This window comes from Cygnus atratus, chromosome 12 (assembly GCF_013377495.2).
Source record: "Cygnus atratus isolate AKBS03 ecotype Queensland, Australia chromosome 12, CAtr_DNAZoo_HiC_assembly, whole genome shotgun sequence".
NCBI lineage: Eukaryota > Metazoa > Chordata > Aves > Anseriformes > Anatidae > Cygnus > Cygnus atratus.
The window spans coordinates 4,479,667-4,496,630 of NC_066373.1; the positions used below are offsets into that span (position 1 = coordinate 4,479,667).

Genomic DNA, 16,964 nt, shown 5'->3' on the forward strand with positions numbered 1-16,964 from the left:
GAGGCTGCCTCTTGGCCTGCATCTTTTTTCGGTTAGGGAGCGATAATTTAGTTAATCTAATTTTTGTTTTGGAAGTGCCAACTGGAAATGAACAGAAAAAGTCTTCCATTAAAGCACCTGGGGACGTTATTAATACAAGGTTTGCACTGCACTGAGCAATGGACCCATCCTGCTAATACTGAGCAGTTGGTCATTGATTTAGACTATTAGAAGAACAGCTGGCTTTCTTCAGCCAACCAAAGCAGACATATTCCAAAAAGGATTCTCTGCAAAACATTATGGTTCATGGAAAGTCTTCAGGAAAAAAAAAATAAATAAATCAGATCTCAAACCAAGTAATCTGCTACTTTTACCTTCCAAAATCCAGAATCTACCAGTTAATAAAGCATGCACCGTTACTGTAAACATCTTCCCCGTTTTTTTTTTTTTTATTTTTTTTAACCCAGGGTGGAATGGCTTTTCTGACCAAAACAGACAAGACACTTTCTGGGTTTAGTTTTTCATTTTCTCCACCTTGGAATAATGATAAAGACTTGATAATGGCAAGAGGAGGTTTCACCAACACACATGGCTTTTCCTCCATTACTCTGCAAGAGCTGACTACATCCATTTGAGATTTTGACTTAGCATTGAAGATATTTCTCAGAGACTAATTATTTTTTCCACGTTGTCGTCTAATATCTTACCCTCTTGCAAGAAAAAAAATAGTTTAATTAAATGTATATGCATAAAAATCAAACAAAGTATATTTTTGACTCAATTCCCCTCTGATCCTGTTCATAAGCTGACAAGTACTATTTGGAAGGCAACTCTCTGGCCACGCATTTTGTTTTGTTTGTTTGATTTTAAATTGTTTTTGCTTTAGTCATGTGCGAAAGAAGTCTAATAGATGACAGTGTTATGTTGAAACACTGCTCTGCATTCATCTATTCAGAAACATACTCGAGATGTTCTATATTAATAATCTTACAATAACAATACCTATTTGCAGTACTTATGCAGAAAATTTTCTCATTATGTTTGTGGAAGGGTTAGGCAATACTGAAATTTTGGTAACAGGAGCTTGGCTTCCTATAGCTATTTAAAGGGAAACAGCATGATTAAGGGATATCCCTAATGTCTGGCTTCCAATCCTGACTAATATTTCCATCCAAAGGGCATAACATCGAATCCCAGAAGCCTGGGCTTAATCATGTATTCAAGTGCCAGCACTGAGGCTCTGGTATTCAAGTTCTATACATGGCTACGCGCACATTAAGATATATTTTGGACTATAAACAACGTTCAGCTTTCTGGTTAGAAAGGTTGACAGGCATATTTCTGTAGAACCTGCTAACAAATGTCCAGCACAGGAATCATTTTTCAACATTTTGTAAAGAAGTACATTCCTTAATATAGAGTGTTATTTATAAGAAACAAAAATATTTTAAATGTTTGTAAAACTCAAAATGTGTTAAAGACTTCTTTATTTCGAATAGCCATATCTGTGCTTCAACAAGGATGTACTACAGATATATACACCTGATTAAGTGAAAAACCCATAGTTATCTAGTTGTTGCCCAAAAGTCTAGACAGTTTTGCCTGCATGAAATTACTAAGCCAAAACCTTACCTCATTTGAACTTGTTCTTTGGCAAGCTGCAACTACCACCTTTAGTTCTAATTACCTAAAACCTGGCATATTCAGTGTGAAGAGCCAACTCTGGTGTATAAACCTCATGTTAAAACTCTGTAGAGGATCTGGCGAATTACAGTATATTGAATTAGGCTGCCAACATTGGCTCTATACAAGTTGCAGAAAAAGCGAAGCAGGAGAGATGAAAAATGTGAAAACTGTATGGATCAGAGTAAATAGAGAGTAACAATGTAATATCAATAGACTATTTCTGCAACTGGTTCATGCTCTCTGTAAAGTCAAATGGCATGGTAAACAGCAGGAATACTGGATATGATAAATCACAGATCTCACACGGCCCTTATCTATTTATTTGAGAATCTGTAGGAAATGTTTCGATGTGAGTGTGATCACCACTATGATCCATGTACACACCTGATGTCATAATAGTAGGAAAGGTCTTCTCTGATCTTTCCACAGGCATTACTCAGTTCAAGCAAAGGAAATCTTGGAGGCTTCAGCTTTGCTAAACAGCAAAACTGCCTTCAAGTATTAATGATAAGCAGACTAATATATTTCCCACCATATGAGTAGACAAAGATTTTCTATATGACTGAATAGAAATGTCTTTGTTCAAATCCACAGAATGAAAAAGCACACAAATGCAAACAGACAAAGCTGTGATCTTGAAACAGCTCAAGCTCTGAAACATGCAATCTATCATGTAAGAGACAGAAGAGGTCAGCCATTAATTAACATCCAAATTAAAGCTTTTCAAGTAAGGGTCAAAAATTCCTTTGTTTTGACATTTAAATCACTGACAATGTATTCCCCAGTTTAGTATGCACAACACATCACCTAATGCCTTATGTTAATTGCCTCAATTTTTCAAGTGTACTATTTGATTTATTGTCAATTAAAAGTACCCCCAAAAGCCCAGACACATGTATGTTAAGTATAAACATGATTAATGTAACACAATTACATTTCCACGTTTGATGGGTCTGATTAGGAACTCTCTATCAGCCTGGCATGATGGAGCATTGTCACTACCCATGACCTGTCAGCATTGCTGAAGACAAGCTCGCTGATGTGAAAGTATATTGATGGCCACAAATGTTTCAGAAAGGTAAAACCTGCAATTAATGCTGTCAATTATCACCTTATCAAGAACCTAACAATCTTTGTGATTTTCTCTATTTAATTGCAGAAGACAGTCTTAGGTGTAAACTAAAAGAGCTACAAAGAAGAAAAATCCAGTAATGTTATTGCCTGTTAAAGCAACAGTTATGTGGAAAGACTCTTCAGTATTTCCAGAGAGTGGCTGTATGAATCCTCTCCTAACACACCAATGGACCATCTGGTTTTAAGAAGATGGCACTGGAGGAAAAGAACTGGGCAGTTCACAAGCAGGTGAGAAGTGCTTGGTTTTGCGTGTGGTCATAGAAAACACAAGGGATATGGACAGAAGGTGGTCTGATGAGGGGAAGAAAAAGTCCATCGTAAAATACAACAAAATTAGGATAATGAATGGTCTGAGTAATGCTAGAGAGTGCTGTTAAGTGAGATGTAATGATAAATCAATAAAAAAGCAGTTCAATCTGAGCACAATGGGATAAAAGATAACAAATAGCAATAGGAGCCCAGTGAAATTAATGGGAAGGAAGGCATGCATACACAAATGGACTGATATATATCTGTTACTGTCAACTTATACATCAGTTTTGATAAGAATCAGTACAAGTGAGAATAAGAAAAGATAAAGTTCTGTACCCTTGCTTTGGGTTTATCCTCCCACCAGTAAATGTAAAATATAATTAATATTGCCCTATTTAAAAGTAATAAATACATAAGAACCTGCCATAACCTATATTAAATTGCTAGGAAGATGCTGGCAATGAAGTGTACAGTAGGTCCTTGCTTAATTTGGAAAAAAAAAAGACTTTTATAGCACTTCAGAAAAGAATTAAGAAGCTCCTTTCCTTTCCTTATTGAGGACTACAAAAGCAATCACTGCTATAGACCTGCTTTGCATATTTGCTCTATTAATTTACATAGCCCTGGAAAGCCTCACATTCCAATGCAACTGCTAAATTACGCTGCTCTTGGGTAATAGGTATAAAAAGATGCAAGAGCATGCAAAGTGTATTCAAACAGACAATTAAAAATATCAATTCTGTTGACAGCTAAAATGAAGAAACTGTGCAGAGGTTTAATACCACTGCATGAAGGACATACTATTTACAAGTGATTGAATTAACTAGAATCATGCATCGACAATCTGCCTTTGTTGAACATTACATATTAGGCCAATTTAGTGTCTGCTTATTAAAATAATTTAATTCCCAAGATTGTTTCCAGGCGTTTCTAGATCTCCTCCTGTTCTTTCCTTCTTCTTACTTTAATGATGGCATCTTAATTAATGGGCCAGTTTCACACCAGTGCAGTTTGCTGATTCACCACAGAGCTGACCAGTCAACACTGGCTTAATCAATTTATCCTTTACTTGTTTGGCAGAGCAAGCCCAAATCAGCAGGATATCTGGCCAGACATGCAACAGCCTCAAAATTCAGAAGCAAACAAAGAATACAACAAAGGTTATTTTCATTCAGCTTAACACTAACTAGTTAATATTGTTTTTCCTTGCATAGGTTTTCAGCATTGGAGACTTACCGGCACCACCAGCACAGGAAAGACATGAACCTGGTAAAGCTGGTCCAGAGGAGGGCCATGAGTATGATCAGAGGGCTGGAGCACTTCTGCTATGAAAAGCTCCTATGGAACACCTCTCCCTCTCCACCTGGGAGAGCTGGGGATTCTATTCAACCATTCTCTGAATCTATGATTAAATGCAATCTACAAATTTCTATTTTAACAACGTAGGAATGTTTAAATCCAATCAAACCATGTTCATCAATGCCTGGAAGCAATCTTGGGAGTTAAAACAACAATTTAGAGCAAAATTGCCTAAAGAAATTGGAAGCTTGAAATCTGTCTTCTAAAGTGTATAATCTTACAGTTCTGAATAGCATTTTTGTTTTGGTTTGGTTTTGGTTTAAATTTAGTGGTATTTTAAAATCTGTATGCAAATATATTATACCTTCACCCAAACAAGCATAACAGTGCACATATATCAATACGTTGTAATAGCATCTGGAGGCAACTGAGATGGGAATCGTGCATTTAATGAGTAACATTGCTTTGCATGTCATGGTTTCACTAGACTGTCACTATGCACTGCCTTATATGATCTAGATACTGTATTTAGATAGCAGCACTACTATCTCATGCTGCAAATCTAGAAATATTCATGATTTAACAGCAAGCAACCAAGCATAACTAAGAAACTATTAGTAATATACATATCATGTGCAAATGTGGATGTGTTTGAAAGTTATGAAAATGACAGCAATGTCCCAAAGCCACAGAAATGAACAAGTTGTATCACTTGCTTATTAAAAAGATTTGAAGGAACTAAAACCAGGACTCAAAGACAGTTAAGTCTCCTTTAGCTAATGCTTTAAGCATACAGCAGCAGCTTGGATGTGATACCTGGTCATTGGAAATATTATTGAATGATCCATTTGTATAACACATGCAGTAAAAATTTTCTGTCATTGATGATCACAAGCTTGATCCAGTCTCTTCTGAATTTCACGGAAAGGCTTGGACTTACACCAGCTTTGAATACAGGTTGAATTTTAAGATACAAGCTTCTAAACCTGATTTGCAGAGAGGAATTACTAGTGAAATTTCCAAGCAATTTCCAGTATTATAGGAAAGACTATAAAAATTTCCAAGGAAATTTACTTTTCAAAAAGTGGATGATTTTAAGTTTTCACAACATTCATATTATCCTAAATTTATGTATATATAGTATTTTGCCATCTCTAATACATGAAACCAAGTAAACTCTCTAGAGATATGGGATTAATGCAGGGGAACACAGACAGAATCACGGCAATATTCAACACCCTATGTACAATAAAAAGCTTTCTGATAAATGGCAGGAGTGATACAAACATATAGGCAATTCTGATTTCTGCACAAGAGTAATATATGAAAATAACATACGGTTCAGAACTCGCTGGTCCTCTGTGAATTCAAATGGCTGTTCAATATAAAAAACCTTTTGCTGGAATCCAGGGATGCATTCTAAATCTTCTGCACATGCAAGCAGCAGAACCTGAAGAAACAAAGGAAATGGACTTTGAACATCCACTCACTCATCCATCATGTTAGCTTCTGGGAATGATACTGGATTTGGGCTCAGTGCTCATAAAACCAAATCTTGGGCTCCACATTCATAAGACAAAATATCCATCACATCACACTTCCCCCTTCAAACCTTGCTAAACATATTTTTTATGGAAGCTTTTGCTTTTATGTGTGTGTGCTGGCATGGAGATTACAAAACAGTAACTTTGAGGGCTCAGTCCAGATGATGAATAAAGGATATTATTTGTCTCTATGAAAACATAGGATGCTTTTAGGTTGCTCCTAACAACACAGTTGAACCCAGTTCAGTTTAAATATGTGCTTAAACTAAACACTTCTAAGTTGATTTAAATAACTGAATGTAAACTGTTGATTTTCTTTTTTTCCTCTTGAGTCACAATTCATTCATTTTCCTCATAATCAAAAACTTCTTTACACCAAGGGAAGACTGAAAATTAAACGTGTGCGTCATATTGGAGATGGATCTGAAGATTAAAGTTAAATACAATTTGTATTACTCTTAGTATGCAGTCACCAAACCTCTTTGTCACCACAGGAACACCTTGGCAAAGGTGGGACCTTAAAAGCTAAACAAGATTTGTTGGAAACAGGTATAATGCCAATCTCAGTCTCTGAAGGTTTGTGTTCTATCCCTGAGTACAAAAAACAATCTGAAGTGCTATTTTTCTTGGTAGTTTTTAAATGAGAGCACAGGGGTAAGAACGTCTGAGAAAGATGCAGCAGGAAAAATATACTAAGTAGTTTAAAAGATTAAAGAGAGAGGCAAAAGGAGGAAAGTTCAAGAGAGTAGGAAAACCCAAATCTTTATTTTTCAACTTATACGAACATAGCCTCATTTTCAAAAGTAGCTTCTGCTTCAGAACCTCCAAAGGTGGTTTTCAAATCCTGGCCTTAACCTGGTGTACACAGCACTGTGATCTCAAAATTGTTGTGGCCAATGTGCTTCTTGTTGGACATCCAAAGAAAACTCAAAGAGATGGGACACCCATAATGACCAAGGTGAAGAAGGTCAGGCAAATGTGGTGGCCCTGAAAGCCACATTTCATGGTTCTACCTCCACAACATTACTGTCTAGATAAACTGATCCTAATCCTACAAAGATGCCCTGCAAAGTTTTTAACATCTGCATTTTTCCCTCATAGCCACACCACTTGTAATCCATTCACTCAGAGCAATACATTTGCTGCTCACTCTTCATGCACTTCACACTCACCAAGTTTCACATGATCCCATTTATAGAAATCAAAAGCAGCAGTACCTAACCTGGTCGGCATTAGTTCTCCTTACTGAAACCAAGCATTGGATCATTTGTTTCATGTCACTGACATTTGCTATAAAAACTTGGCTAAAAGTGATGCAGACTGAGAAATAGCCAGACTATTTCACGACAATTAAGCTAGTGGTATTCAAATGCAGCAGATAGACACCTTTCCTTTCCTCCCTGACCTCTGCTACATTTATCCCTCTGAGGGATTAACCAAGAAAGAAAAGAAAGACTTAAAGTAGTAATACACGAAGCAAGGTGCAATACACTTGACTATTACTCACTTCTATATGTCCATGTAACTGCTGCCTTTCTTACAAAAGCTTAAAAAAGCACAGTGCCTAATCCCTCATTCAGTTATTGAGGCTGATTTATTGATTTTATTGGAGATTCCGGATTCTACGGGGGTTGAGAATTGAACCATCTTCCCCTTCGGTCCTCCAGTATAAGGTATCCATAAACACAAACATACTCAGAGCCTCCCCTCAAAATTTTGCATGAATCTTGATTACTGATCATCAAAAATATCCTGGTATGTATTTAAATGGTCACATGCACACATCAATGAAATTTAAACCTGTATTTCCTGCACATATTTTCACTGCACAGAGATGTATTTTTAAAGTACCTGTCTCCCTGACTCATGCTATTACTGAATGAATATGCACAAAAATACAGTCAAACAAAATATGCTGAAATTTAACTACAAACCTAATTCTTCCCCTAAAGGACTAATGCAGCTAATAAGAGGCAAATCATATTGTGATCTCCCAGCTTCTGAAGTCTTAAAGTTGAAACTCTTGTCTTATAGACCTATAAATGAAAAACCTGCTCTGAACATCATCTATGTCAGTGCTCTTTGAGAAGAGAATATGTCTATTTTATCAGATTTGTGACAGTATAAGTTGACTTTGAAATCTGGGCAATCTAAATAGGTCATGAGTTAACTTCTGTAAGCCTGGTACAGAAGCTTCACATAATATGGATGTAGCAAATAGAAAATGACCTTTACTCCCTTTGAAATAATTACAAGACTCAGGCTTGGCCTTGCTGTGAAATGGAACATTTTATTCTACTTGTGCAATTCCAAGCACTTTCTTCTCAACATGTCAGACAAGACGTTAGATTTGCCACCACACAGAGAGTTTTTAATTAATTATCTTTTAGAAGCACAAGCGTTCTTTTAATTTACTTGTCTCATGAAGAAACTTTTTCTATAGAACTAAATGTCTATCATGTTAAAATAATTTCTTTTGAGTTTCTTCATGTTGTGAGAAAAAGTCTTTAAAAATATCTTGAAAAGAAAAGCCAAGCACAGATTTGCATTGAAGGCAAAGAGAATATTGTTCAAAGTGGAACACATTCTGAATTTATCACCATGTAGATTTCACATTTTTTTAACACAATGCAAGTGTTTGTGGGCTGATAGCTACCTAGAGAAAGAGCTCAGCTAAATACACTGAAAGCAATGTTTAAAGTGTCATATATGTAGAATTTGGAGTATATAAACATTTTTCACACATGTAGTTAAATACGTATTGGGTCATTAGTACAAAAGGATCCTTCACCCACTAAGAAAAAAAAAAAAAAGCTGCATTCTTGAAAGAACATGACAATTATGCAACAAAATTTGCACATGAAAAAGCCTGAGAAGCAAACCAAGGAGTTGTGACCACTCAGACCTAAAGCGCCTCTATTCACTGACAAGCAGAATCCAAGTTTTTCATAACCTAATGTTTTTCAGAAATGTACGGAGTGAAGACTTGTTTTTAATATCCTGACTATTTGACTTTCTGAATTTATTACCAGTCACTATAAGGAAATGTCACTAGTTCAGATAACTCCTGTGAAAGTTTGGTCACTGGGCTAGAACTAGGCTTGATATCTCATCAGATGCATAAGAAACACCTTTCTTATTATATTTTTTTGGTAGTTAATAAAACAGCAGGCACATGCTTCTGACCTTACTGACCTCAACATTTCCACTGAAAACTGCTCCCATAGAACATGGGTTAAAAAATCAGTAGAGGACTGCAATTTTATACCATGCCGCAATGGAGATTAATAAAGCCCCTGATGTTAAAGTACCTTTGGGCAATGCCACATCTCAAAACCCAGAATTCCTTTACCTCTGTAGTGATGGAAAATTAATCTCTGTAATGACCTTCCACAAAATTTCAAATGTTCTTTTAGGCTCTCCCAGATTCAATGTATGAAGCAACTCCATTCAGATTTGATTGGCCACTCTCAAAATGAATTCGCTCACCTTTAACTGTAAAAACTCTCACACCTTCATTAGCCCTACTTGCATTAAATCAACTTTCTATTATTAAAAATGCAACCTTCAGAATATGAATTACATTTCACATATATTCCTATAGTGTTAAATTCATCCTTCTGCAAGGCTTCATTTAAACAGAGATGTAACTGGTGCAGACACCTGTGAAAACCATCTGCCCAGCGATGAGTTTTACAAACAAATGCAAACAGATCTCATTTCATGAGGCAGTATTCTATATATAAGACCACATTCTACTTTTGACTTCAGGAAAGTAACTTTAAATGCAAAAATTTAAAAAAAAAAAAATTAATATAAAAATCCACAAGAGTTAAAATAGAAATGACACCATGACACCCATCTTGACCATTCCCACCCATCATTTCAAAAGGCCACAAAATAATGAGTAATTTCTTTAGAAATTAGATTTATTTTCTTGGGGGGGGGGGGGGGGGGGGGGGGCGGAGTTTGGTGGGAGGGTGGGGATGGAATTATTTTGACTTATTTACTTGTAAAAGTATATGAAAATTTATGCTCCTGAACTTTTATCTGGAAGCATGAGAACTAGATTTTTTATTATTTTTTCTTTTTATTTTTTTGCAGATGACAACTTGAGATTTTCATATAAAATAGTGATCCTAAGAGCTGAGCACCAAGAGGAAAAAGTAATCTGAATAATGAGAACCTCCAACACCAAATTAAATTGCACATGAAAAAATATTTTTTATCATGGAGATTAAGAACTCTGGATCTTAAAAACCTTTCTATCTTCAGGTGCTGCAATACTAGACCCCCAAAAAATGGATGAGGAGGAAGCTGTCAGAGGAGAAAAACTAATTAAGATGCACACAATCACAGTGATTTGCAAAGAGATGATGAAATCCTGCCCTACTGAAGTCAGTAAGAGCTATTCATTGATTTCACGATTTTACTCATGATTTACATGAGGGAGCTATTTAAATGAAATTAAGAGAGGGATACTTAAACAGCTAAAGAGAGCACTGCTTTAAGTAAGGTTCTTATTCTGCATTATGACTCCAATTAGAGTGCCAGCAGGTCCTGAGGCAATCGTTTCATCAAATCACATACAGACTGGACATGAAGTTCTCCTTGTCTTCTGGTACTTTTTTAACATCAGTTGGCACAGGGAAAAACTCAAAAGCCTGAATAACTTATCCTCTTATTTGCATAATTATCAAAGGTTTTTTTTTTTTAATATTACATAAAAGTATGCTGAATTATTTATCTCTGAAAGTGACTAAATTAAATAAAATACACAGCTATTTTGCAATAACTTGATTTCTAGAGCACAAAGGTTTGCTGATTTTTTTATTCAATATTTTCACTACGGAGGGAAAGTTTTCACTGTTTCAGGCTTTAACCTCTTCTTTTTATCTGAAAAGGGTCTCAGAAAAAAAGTATTCACAATCTCTACAGCTCTACCTTCAAATCTGATAGTGAATTCAAGTCATTTTTGTAAGAAATGCTATTAAGATTTGGCACTAAGATTCTTCAAGGATGATAAATATCCTTTTAAAGGGCCTACATATCCATTTACTGCATAGCTCCATCCTAAAAATGAAAGTCACACTTGGAGTACTGAAGGGTGGGCTATGAAAATGCAAATTAGAATGACTTTATTGGCTGAAATGAATTCAGTTCTCCTGTCACTAAGTGGTGTGACTGTGGTAGGCATCCATTAACTAGAAACAAAATATGACAAACTCTTTTGTGAGAGTATCTAGCACAGGAACTTTCTTTTTATGAGCACTTTCCTTGTGAACGTATGTTTATTACGAGCATTTTATCACGAATTCAATAAAAAGTGTGCATCTTCCATGACACTGGAAATCTTGTTAATTTAAGTTATTTGAGAAGTAATTTGCCAGCACTATTGTCTGAACAGACAGCTACTTTCCTTCTGAAAGGAAGGGCCAGAACGAGGAGGAAGATGGCATACCACCATGGTATTATACTTGGGTAAAAAAAGCTGCCAAGAAGTGCCTAGCACTCAAAGACGCATGACAGCCATTTTGTCCTGTTGAGCTGGGGTAGGGGACCAAGAACATTTTATTAAACTTCTTCTGAGGTTCAGGCACACCTGAACACACCTCCATGCTCTGAACACAGCCAACACACTCAGAAGCCAGAGGTCACTGAGAAGAATAGCTCGGCCAGGGGTTGCACCAGTGTCAATGCAGCCATACTGAATACACAGGGTCCCTGGGTATTTTCTTACACTGAAATCATTACTACCACAACTTCCATGCATCAGAACATGAGCTAGCATTGCTCAAGAGCAAGCTTTAATTTGGGAATCAAGAAAACAAACAAAAACTAAACAAAACACATACATAGGCCTATATAATTTGGGTCTGTATATAAGGAACCATCTCTAGTTTTCAGCTGTGGCATGCAAGCATAGCATAGTCTCCTGGCCAGATCATTTGATTCTTCTTGTGTTCCACAATTCTGGACCCTCATTCTGATGAGCATTTCATACCTTCCAGAATAAATGTATTCATGGTCAATTTATAGCCATTTATTCGTGTACCAATCTTTGTCTCATAACTTAATTAACCCTTTTTCTCTGTAAGTCTTCAACTCGTTAGGGTAGCCAAACCAAATTCTGTTAATCTCCTCCTATAGGATCCACTCCTTTGATCATCTCAGTACCCTTTCATTGTGCCTGCTCAGGTTTGCATATGTGCAAAATTCCAGATGAGGGCTCTCCAAGGCCTGGTAAGCAACGTTCATATTTCCTTAAGCCTTAAATATGTTGCCTAATGCTCCCTAATATTCCACTTCTCCCTTTAAAGTCTTGTCATTCTTATGGATCACAATCATTCTAAAAATTAACAAACACACAAAAGAGCTGAAAATTTTGACATCAATGTAGATACTGCTTTCATTTAGCTACAACAATGTTAAGAGGCTTTTACAAACAGAATCAGGATTAATCTTTATGAAATACAAATACAGATGCAAACCCTCATGCACTGTTAAACCTATGCCCTTTCTGGCCAGATGGGAACCAGCTCTGCTCACAGATGGCAGGCATCGTACAGCACAGAGCCCAGGCTTAACTTTCCCTCTCAATAGAGCTTATTAGCTGAGACTCAGGATTTGCTGTGAGAAAATGGTTTCCAGCTCAAGAAGGACGGTATCCACATGTCTCAGAGTGCAGGATCAACTTGCTGTTTCATCTGTATAGACATCTCTGAACATCGCTTGGATTTTTGTAAGTCTGACAATAACTATCATCCCAGATCATTAAATACTTTAATGATCAGTAACAGAGGCCAAAATGTGTTACTTGTGCTCAAAGTGAATAATATTTTTAATTACTCAATTATTTACCAAATAGATACCTACCCATCACGATTAATGACGCCATTTAACAAATAGAACCCTTCAGACAAAAGAATGGGTTGGGCCCCAAGGTTTTTTTGTTTGTTTATTTTTAGGCATTATGAAAAGAGTAATCACATTTTTCTGAAACCCATACAACACTGGAATGAGATTACAACTGGTTAGCCTATTTAGAGAAGCTGCATAATAAATTCATTTTACAGGGCACAGAATAATGCAAATGAGCCATTCAATAGCACTTCTGTACTAGTCAAAGAGGCATAAAGAAGAAACATTGAAAGTCAAAGTTCTGTTCTGGTTATACTGCAAGATATGGAATTACTGAAACCTAAACTGCATTACAACAGTAACCTGTACAAAGATTGGTTTATGCCGAACATTTTAGTTATTTATCACCTAATGAAGTAAACAGGTTGATCCTATTTTCCAGCAGTAATGACTTCATGAAACACTTAGATGAATGAAAATATCAATCTCTGTTTTAAAAAAGGAAATAAATTAAGGATTTTTTTTAAAACATATTTATAACCCTTCACATACAGTTGCACAGGGCAAAGTCATTATTCCATACAGGAGAATGCTGATGTGGTAAAAGCCGTTAGAGAAAAAATTAAAATCATATACTTCTTATAGCATATAGTGTTGTTTTTTATGTTGTTGTTTTGTTTTGATAGGATGTCTAGAACCTATAAGGAACATGATTTAGGTTTAATTTCCCAACAGTGTGATCATTATCAAAAAAAAGTACAACCTTCCATCCATTGTTCTCTTTATATTCCACAGTTATAAAATAAAGCAATTATTACTACACCACAAAACTGAACTTACTGTAACATTGAACATCTGTCTTTTGCACTGGTAAGCTAAAACCGAAAATGAACTTGCTGAAAACAATCTTTCAAAGAATAGCATGGATTTGTGCAATAAGCACATGCATGGTGCTGTTACCTTGAAACATTATGACAGCAGGAACCAACCCTCAGAACTGTTAACTTAAAAAATAAAGTATGAGAAAGTGAAAATGTCTGCTTTTCAGCCTCAAGAAAACATTTGCTGAACATTTTTTAACCTTCTCCCACACAGTCACAAACATAACATTTTTTAAAAATGAATACTTTCAAGTAAATCCCTTGATTCCATCAAGGGTACTGGAGAAAAAAAAAAAAGTCCAACGTCCAGACACTCATCATAAAAATTGAAAAATAGCTACAATGCAAGGATCCCAACGCAAACCTGTCAACTGATTGTGTCTTAAGCAGGAGTTGGACTTGATGATTCTTGTGGGTCCCTTCCAACTCAGGATATTCTATGATTCTGGGAAGAGGACAATATGTTCTGTAAAACCACAAGCTATAGGCAGTCTGTAGCAGCATAGCATTACCTGCACATCAAAAGGCTGTTTTTTCTTTACCACAAATAACAACTTGCACTATTAGTCTGATAGCAGTAAAATAGATAGTTCTGAAGAGTGGTTTTGTAGCACTTTGTTGCAAAACCAAGCTGATAGGAGGATTCTCCTGTAGTAAGGACAGGGAATATTAGTCACCTAAATCTTTCCTTCCATCATGATGCCAACATGGTCTCTATCTTCTCATCTACTTCCTATTTTCGTTAAACTGGTATGAACTTAACCCACATAACACAGGGTTATCTACATGATAGATACAGAAGATTTATAATATAGTTTAACATTATTTCAGCCTAGAACTCATTTCCTAAGTTGATTATTAAAATTACTTACACACTTCTGCATTTTCTTGTTCAATGATATGTTTCCCAAGTTATTTTATTTTCATTTCTAAATATGAGGCATTACCTATGCCTTTTTATTATTGGTAGGCTAGCTACCATTTAAATTTTTAATTTACTTTGTTAAATGTTTTAATTTGTTTGGTCCCATTTCTTGCATCACTGTTCATTTGATCAGTCAAGGGCCTGTGCATTTAGTTACAATAAGCATGAATTTCCAAGCTGCCAGAGTCATACAGAGGTAAAAATAAATAAATAAATAAATAAATAGCAAAAGAATACATGTCTTTGGCAGCACCAGCTGCTACTTGAGGAATATTTTTAATGAAACAAAATACAGTCGAAAAACTAAAAAGCACTTGCACCAACTCTTCTGACTCTAGAGGAAGCATGCCCCAGGGCAGAGACAGCAAGCAGTTGAACATTTTTGAGCACATCACAGCAAAGCAAAATATTCAAAGCTTACAGACTCCCTTGTGTTAACAGTGACATTGCATCACGAATGACCTTTCCAAAGAAATAAAGCCCATTACAGCTAGGAACATGATAACTGTTAAAGATCAACACTTAGTAGTCAAAGGAGGAAAAAAAAAAAAAAAAAAAGAGAAAGAAAGAAAAAAAGAATTGCACTATCTGGTAAATTAATTAGAACATAAATAATATGAAACTAAGACCTTGGTCTATAACCCTCTCTGTTATAATTGCTTGCCATTTAAAAGCTGAATGAGATCTTTTATGCAAAAGATACAGCTATTGACCCCACACGTATTAGGAAGTCAAAGAAAATCCTGCCACATGGAGATCTGGTGAGTCCTAGAGAATGCTTTAGTAACAGCCTACTGAATATCTATTTATTTTTATTTCTTCATTGTAGAACTTAGTTCAATTATCAACGAACAACACTACTAGAACATATTGCAAGTTAACTGTTAGATATTTCAGGCATTTGGTTGGTTGGTTGTAGAACCAACCATCACAGAACTATTGGACAAAAATATGTATATCCAAATTAACATTGTGATTTTTTTTTTTTTACATGAACTGACAGTCCTGAGACATAAGAACATAACTATGGCTGTATCCCACAAACTCCACAATGAAATGTCCACAATAAACTAACATTTGCTTTTTAAATCTATACGTAAAAGTCAAGAATTTAGGTTTCTGCAGTAGATAGGAAACTCAGTATGTTATTGTAGCCTCCCCAGTTAACTTCGTATACAGCACTTCGAGTATCTTCCTTAGTTCTACAGTTACCTGTATTCACCAAGTCTATCATCTGTTCTACTGGAAATTCCACAAGGAAAAGACACAAGCAACAAACATAAAACATACTGAAGTTTGTGGAAAAAGTTAAATCTCTGCCTTAAGTTGCAACAGCAAGATCCACATCTATGCTAACGTGAATATAATGACTAAAAGTATTGTGAGGTCAGATTCACATCTTTGTTTAAAAAATTCCTGGACAGACACCACATAAGGACATGCTTTTGCATCCATCTAAACTGAACAGGTTATATTGTCTAGCAATTTGGAATTAAGGGGATCTGAAGAAGTCTATTTTTCATCATAGATTTAGGCTAAAGAGGTTGGGTTATATTTCTAGTTTATTTGAGCTACGTGTAGTAGCCAAAGTATTGAGAATTCCGACACCAGTGTATATGCAGTTGATGATGGAATGTCCTACCATTACTATTTGTAATAGGGGGATATTTAATTTGTTTATAAGTTTATACAATCAGGTCTTTTGGTGCATTTTGACTAAGTAGAGCTGTTCAAGTTGTACACAAAAATAGGAAGTCTTAAAGAACAAATTCAACTATGCAATAATTTAAAAGCACTTTTCCTTGTGCATAGCAATTTAAAATTACTGGAGCACTTCAACTTTTTTCATAAGTGCTTCAGCCTGGAAGTGATTGGGGTTCTGTGCTTGCACAGTATAAAGCAATTTAAAATTATTCAACTGCTTCAATTTTTGTGTAGGTACTTCTATTTGAAAATGATTGGGGTTCTGATCATGTTCTGTATTGAACAATTTTGTATTATTTAAATGCCGATTTATTTATTTAAATCAACGCTTCACATTTGGGACTGAGTTCTAGGAGATTATAGTAGAGTATAAGGCAGTTTAAATTATAGAAGCATTTTACATTTTAACATTTTTAATCTCCTATATAAAAATTTCAGTTTGTAATAGTGAAAGTATGAAGCATTACACTTCAAAATACATCAGCATTATATAAAATCAGAATCATAATTTCTTTTTAAAATTTTATAATACTTTCATAATCAAATTTACATGTCTTACTGCATGCTATGAAACACAAGTATTTTAGAAACTACAGACTTTTACTTCAGTAAATAAAAATAATTTCCAAGGATAAGAGCAAATTCTAAAAGAAGTTTTGAGTCCAAAAAAAGTGAGGGTTTATTGCCTCGGCATTTCAC

The 16,964-nt window shown here is 35.5% G+C and overlaps 1 protein-coding gene across 13 annotated transcripts in view; it reads right to left on the reverse strand.

Annotated features, from left to right (window-relative positions):
- The window catches only part of CDH13 (cadherin 13), a 477,794-nt gene that overhangs the window by 382,256 nt on the left and 78,574 nt on the right, over positions 1-16,964 (reverse strand). For all 13 annotated transcript variants that reach the window (XM_035543527.2, XM_035543525.2, XM_050713274.1 and 10 more), the window contains exon 2: positions 5,689-5,800. In XM_035543527.2, the coding sequence (XP_035399420.1) occupies positions 5,689-5,800 (112 nt within the window). The remainder of the gene's footprint in view (positions 1-5,688; positions 5,801-16,964) is intronic.